Genomic DNA, 6,185 nt, shown 5'->3' on the forward strand with positions numbered 1-6,185 from the left:
CAGAAGTAAGGGCTTCCCAGGTGGCGCAGTGGTAAAAAATCCACCTGCCAATGCAGGAGACTCAAGAGACTCGGGTCCAATGCTTGGGTCAAGAAGATCCCCTGGAGTAGGAAATGGCGACTCACTCCAGTATTCTTGCCTGGAGAATTCCATGGACAAAGGAGCCTGGCGGGCTACAGTCCATGGGGTTGCAAAGAGTCAGACACGACTGAGTGACTAACACTTTCACTTTTCACACACTTAGAACTTTACTGGGTATTGTAAACATTTCCCAAGGCAAACTCCTGATTTATTTCCCCCAAATGGCAATTCCATCTTGTGTGTGATTCAGGCAACACCAGAACCAAAGATCTGGAGCCTCCTTTGAATCCTAATGGCTCAGATCCGATTGGCTCTGCTTTCCCAATGTATTTAGAATAAGATGGTTCTCTCTACTTACCATTACCCAGGTCCAGCCACTGTCGTCTTTTCCCCTGGGTTATCACAACAGTCTCCCTGTAGTCTCTCAATTCAGAAGTCAGAGTGGGGCTTTTAAAGCACAAGCCCCATCATGCCACTTCTTGGCTCAGAATCCTCAACTGGCTTCTCAGCACCCTCAGAGCCCAAACCAAAGGCCTTCCTCACAGTGTCTACCTGGCTCTGCTTGCTCTGAGCCCCTGACACTGCTGACCTCGCCTCTTCTCCCTCTGCTGCTCACTCGCTCTGCTCCAGCCCCACTCGCCATCTTACTCAAGTGCTCTAAACACAATTCCACCTCAGGGCCTTTGCACATGCTGTCCTCACTGCCTAGAATGCTCTTCTCCAGGTATCCACACAGCTCATCCCTCACTTCCTTCAGGTTTCTGCTCAACTGTCACCGATCAGCAAAGCTTCCTCTGACTCCCCCTATTGTAAGGGATCACTCCCCCACCACTCTCCAGTCCCTATTCCCTTACTACCCTACTTGATTTTTCTGCATAGCCTTTATTGCAGTCTGATATATATATATGTGTGTGTGTGTGTATATATATATATATATATACACATATATATAAAGAGAGAGCTTATTTCTGTATTCTCTCAATAGAAAATAGAGAAGTTAGATAGAACAGGGAATGGAATGGAGTAGAGAAGGTAGACAATGCCTTCCTACAATTCACTTTCTTTGTCAGTTGTAGGATTCACACTTACTCAACATATTCATTTGTGAGTTTGTTTTTGCACTCCCTTACTAGAATGTAAGACTGTGAAAGCAGGAACTTTGTCTAGATGATATCCCAAGCACTAGAGAGTGCCTGGCACATAGTAAATGCTCAATAAATACTTAGTGGATGAAAGGGTGAATGACTGCCTCTGCCTTCTACCTATTGACAACATGTTCTCTCTTAAGATTCCACTTCGACATCCAGGAGTTCCAACAATATGCAGCAGTTAAGGATATGTCTACCCTGGTGCCTCAGATAGTAAAGAATCTGCCTGCAATGCAGGAGACCTGGGCTCAGTCCCTAGGTCGGGAAGATCCCCAGCAGGAAGGCATGGCAACCCACTCCAGTATTCTTGCCTGGAGGATCCCCATGGGCAGAGGAGCCTGGTGGGCTGCAGCCTGTGGGGTCGCAAAGGGTCAGATGCAACTGAGTGACTGAGCACACACGCCCACTCTTTTCTCCCAATGAGTCTAGGTATTCCAGTTTTGATTTTCAACACCGCCAGAAAATGGCATTTGAAATAAAAGTAGTTCCAGTTGTCTTTCAATCCTTCTAGCTAAACTTCTACCAGTTGAGACAGACTCCTGGCAATCCTCCTAATTAACTCAGCCCGGCGCCATTCACGAGTTAAAGGTGTAGTACCGCCAGTTTCTGTCAAGGCTGAGTAGGGTCGCCATCTCCTCCTTGCTCAGTTTAAAGTCAAAGACCTGGAAAAGTGAGAGTTCCAGAACATCATCAGCAAGCCAGTGCAATTTGAGATCTCCAGCCACACTAGCAGGGAGCAAGCTCACATCCACAGCAGTAACTAGCCAAGGGAGTTTCTCCCCTTATGTCCACCAGACACGAATGGCTCTAAATTGGGTGCTACACAGAGACTGCCGTGTTTCTGAGGTTTTGTGTTCCAAAGCCTGTAAGCCTCCTTGCCTTACAGGCTCTGAACTGCACAGTGCGCATGCCCCCGATGGACACGTGGGTTCCTCCAGGAAGGCAGGTCTTCTAGTACGATCTATACCTCTCCTGCTGCTGGGAGGCAGAGGCTTAGGCAGGACAGTCTGCTGTTGTGTGTGGCCCACAACATAACTGCTTAGGGACAGCCAAGACCTTCTCGGTCAGTGGTGAGAGGTACAGCTGTGCTCAGACCTGACAGGACATCACCGGCTGCTCCCCTAGCCCACCCTTGGTCATGGGTCATTCATCTCAGCCCTGAGGTCAGCTCCCTGGCTGAGAGATGGCAAGGTGGTGAGAAGGTGGTGGAAGCCCACAGAAAACACAGGGACAGCATGAGAGACCTGGTGACGGAGTCTCTCCCATCCCCTCCTCCACTGAGAAAACCAGTTTGCTCCTTGGAAGAAAAGCTGTGATCAACATAGACAGCATATTAAAAAGCAGAGACACTACTTTTCTGACAAAGGTCCATCTAGTCAAAGCTATGGTTTTTCCAGTAGTCATGTATGGATGTGAGAGTTGGACTATAAACAAAGCCGAGAGCAGAAGAATTGATGCTTTTGAACTGTGGTGTTGGAGAAGACTCTTGAGAGTCTCTTGGACTGCAAGGAAATCAAACCAGTCAATCCTAAAGGAAATCAGTCCTGAATATTTACTGGAAGGACTGATGCTGAAGCTGAAACTCCAATACTTTGGCCACCTAATGTGAAGAACTGACTCATTTGAAAAGACCCTGATACTGGGAAAAATTGAAGGCAGGAGAAGAAGGGAATGACAGAGGATGAGATGGTTGGATGGCATCACTGACTCGATGGACAGGAGTCTGAGCAAGCTCCGGGAGTTGGTGAAGGACAGGGAAGCCTGGTGTGCTGCAGTCCATGGGGTTGCAAACAGTCGGACACGACGGAGCCACTGAACTGAACTGAACCAGCCAGAACCTTACCTGAAAGTTCTCAGCGATGCGTGCGAGCGTCACAGACTTGGGAATTACAATCACATGCCTCTGGATATGGAACCGGATCAGAACCTGTGCAGAAGGGGACTTCTCATTTACACTCATCTGCAACGACCACTCCCTCTACTTTTTCAGAAAATGAAACATCTCTGCCATTCACTATGTCTTTATTAAGTTACAATAGCTAATATACACTGAGCACTTTATAGCTATCAGATAACTTCTCAGTCCTCTGCTCAATCTCTCCCTTAATCCTCACAACAACCCTGTCTTCTTCCTTTTTAAAAAATAAAGTGACCTGGGATAGTGTTTGGGATCGTGAGGCTGATAAGTAGCGGACCTGGGATCTGAACCCAAGAGTTTTGGCTGCAAAGCCATGTTCTTATTCTTGGTCCTCCAGTCTCAACAGAACTTGTTAGAGGCCATCCCTGTTTCAGTGATAACCATGCTATTTCCTGGAGGTCCAAACAAACAGACTTTCAAGGAAAGGCCTTAGAGGGCTTCCTCTCTTGTTCGCTTTCCCTTCAAGGAGTAAAATGGGTGCTTTCCCAATGGTCCAGTGGTTAGGAATCCTCCTTGCCTTGCCAGGAATACTGGTTCGATCCCTGATCTGGGAAGATCCCACATGCCTCAGAGCAACTAAGCCCATGCACCACAACTACTGAAGCCTGCAGCAAGAGAAGCCACTGCAGTGAGAAGCCCATGCATGGCAACAGAGAGTGGCCCCCACTCACCCCAACTAGAGAAATCCCTCTGGCAGCAATGGAGACCCGGCATAGCCCCAAAAATAAAATAAATACAGGAGTTAAATGAAGACAATATTAAGAATCACACAAGACTAGTTTGTGGCAGGTTAAGAAACTACACATTATACTTGGGCTGTGGATTTTTTGTGCTTTGCAGCAATCTCATTAATCTTGGGATCGTCCGGTAGAGAAGGGTCCTCTGGTTTAGCCCTAGGGAGAGAAAGATGGTTGGTGTGCATAATCACCATGGCTACCATATATAGATGAATATTACTCCAGTGATGGGCCCAAGGCTGATCTCAGTCTTCCTCATGCGGTAGATAAGGCAAAAGGATTTGAAAGCTTCATGTCTTACCCATGGGTCCACCCATGGGTTCTGAAGCCTCAGGAATTTTTGCAAAGGCTGGTCCAGTGCTGGGTGGCTAAACTGGAGTATTCCCAAAGGGTTGCCGGTTTTTTTTTTTTTTTTTCTTTAAGTTCCCATATTTTCCCCACTGTTTGAGTATGCCAGGCACATTGCCTTACATGCATTTTTCTTTCTGATGGCTTTCTTAAAAGAATGTCGAGAGAAAGATCAGATGCCTTACCCAGATCTATTTGGACAGCCTAGCGGGCTGTAGGCCGTGACACTGATGCCCTTGGACTGACAGTACTGGATCAATTTCTCCTGCGTGAGATATGGGTGACACTCAATCTGTAAAAGCAAGAATTCTCATCACTGGGAAAATCCACCTGCTCTTTGAGCTGCTCATAGGGAGTTCTACACAGAGAAAAAGGTCTATCAGCAAAGGCCAAATCCTGGCCCCTGCTAGGCTGGCTAAACCAGACCCCAAGACCCTTCTCCCATGACCCACAAAGTATGTGATGCCTGACCTTCAAGGTGAGACTTAGTGCAAATCATTGAACTTGCCTCCAGACATCTAAGAAATAATAGAGCAGAACCCTTACCCTTTACTAAACAATTTACCTGGTTAATCACTGGTTTGTATTTCAGTCCAGGTTTGTTCAAGAGTCTCTCGATCTGAAAGTGGTTGAAGTTGGAGATCCCAGTGTTTTTCACCAGCCCCTCATCCACCAGCTCCTCCATGGCCTGTCATAGAAAGGGACAACTTTGGCCACTGCCAGAGGGACCCTAGTTTGGCTTAGTCCTCTCTGGGACAGGAATATGTGTGTGGATTAGCAGAACTAATAAAAAGAATTTGACTTCTAACATAAACCCACAGAGATAAGAGAACAGATTCTGCATGATTACAAAAGGCCATGACATTTTTGTACCCAGTTTTATGCTTCTGGATATGTTCCAGTGTCTCCTGGTTTATAGTCCGTGGGAACTTAAATAGAATCTGTATCCTGCTGTTGTGTGAAAATTGCATAAATCTTAATTACATCGAATTGGTTGATAGTGCTTTTCAGATCTACTATAGCCTTCTACTTTTCTGACTATTCATTCTATTAATTTTTGAGAGCTTGTAATTGACATTCCAACTAAAAATCTTAATTTATCTACTAAAAAGATAATTGTAATATATGGTGGAGCTATATGTAATCTTGTTCTGTATTTTCCAACTCTCCTGTAAATGTGTTATCATACGTCCATAATTTAAAAAATAAGAAAGAAGGGGGGAAAAGGAATTTTCCATCCAGCCCATGAGTAGAGAGGAAAGTAGGAGCAAAGCCTCTGAGGCGAGGACAAGCATGAGGTGTCCGGGGGACAGTTGAGCCAGTGGTTCTCAAACGTGGCTGCAATTCGGAATCACCTGACAGCTTTAAAACATACTGATGCCTAGACGGAAAACCACCAGACCATACAGGTATGACCTAAATCAAATCCCTTATGATTATACAGGCGAAGTGAGAAATAGATTTAAGGGCCTAGATCGGATAGATAGAGTGCCTGATGAACTATGGAATGAGGTTCGTGACATTGTACAGGAGACAGGGATCAAGACCATCCCCATGGAAAAGAAATGCAAAAAAGCAAAATGGCTGTCTGGGAGGCCTTACAAATAGCTGTGAAAAGAAGAGAAGTGAAAAGCAAAGGAGAAAAGGAAAGATAAAAGCATCTGAATGCAGAGTTCCAAAGAATAGCAAGGAGAGATAAGAAAGCCTTCCTCAGTGATCAATGCAAAGAAATAGAGGAAAACAACAGAAAGGGAAAGACTAGAGATCTCTTCAAGAAAATCAGAGATATCAAGGGGACATTTAATGCAAAGATGGGCTCGATAAAGGACAGAAATGGTATGGACCTAACAGAAGCAGAAGATATTAAGAAGAGGTGGCAAGAATACACAGAAGAACTGTACAAAAAAGATCTTCATGACCCAGATAATCACGATGGTGTGATCACTGACCTAG

At 45.5% G+C, this 6,185-nt stretch overlaps 1 protein-coding gene across 7 annotated transcripts in view; it reads right to left on the reverse strand.

Annotated features, from left to right (window-relative positions):
* LOC104982298 (aldo-keto reductase family 1 member B10-like) overlaps window positions 1–6,185 on the reverse strand; it is a 21,899-nt gene that overhangs the window by 2,559 nt on the left and 13,155 nt on the right. For 2 of the 7 annotated variants that reach the window (XM_010831648.1, XM_010831644.1), the window contains 6 exons: window positions 4,798–4,920; window positions 4,418–4,524; window positions 3,959–4,040; window positions 3,819–3,866; window positions 3,073–3,156; window positions 1,809–1,891 (listed from right to left, as the gene is read on the reverse strand). In XM_010831648.1, coding sequence (XP_010829950.1) covers window positions 1,809–1,891; window positions 3,073–3,156; window positions 3,819–3,866; window positions 3,959–4,040; window positions 4,418–4,524; window positions 4,798–4,920 — 527 coding nt within the window. The remainder of the gene's footprint in view (window positions 1–1,808; window positions 1,892–3,072; window positions 3,157–3,818; window positions 3,867–3,958; window positions 4,041–4,417; window positions 4,525–4,797; window positions 4,921–6,185) is intronic. The other 5 variants (XM_010831650.1, XM_010831647.1, XM_010831649.1 and 2 more) reach the window with 3 other exon arrangements.

The sequence above is a fragment of the Bison bison genome, unplaced genomic scaffold, assembly GCF_000754665.1.
Source record: "Bison bison bison isolate TAMUID 2011002044 unplaced genomic scaffold, Bison_UMD1.0 scf7180017864530, whole genome shotgun sequence".
Taxonomy (NCBI): domain Eukaryota; kingdom Metazoa; phylum Chordata; class Mammalia; order Artiodactyla; family Bovidae; genus Bison; species Bison bison.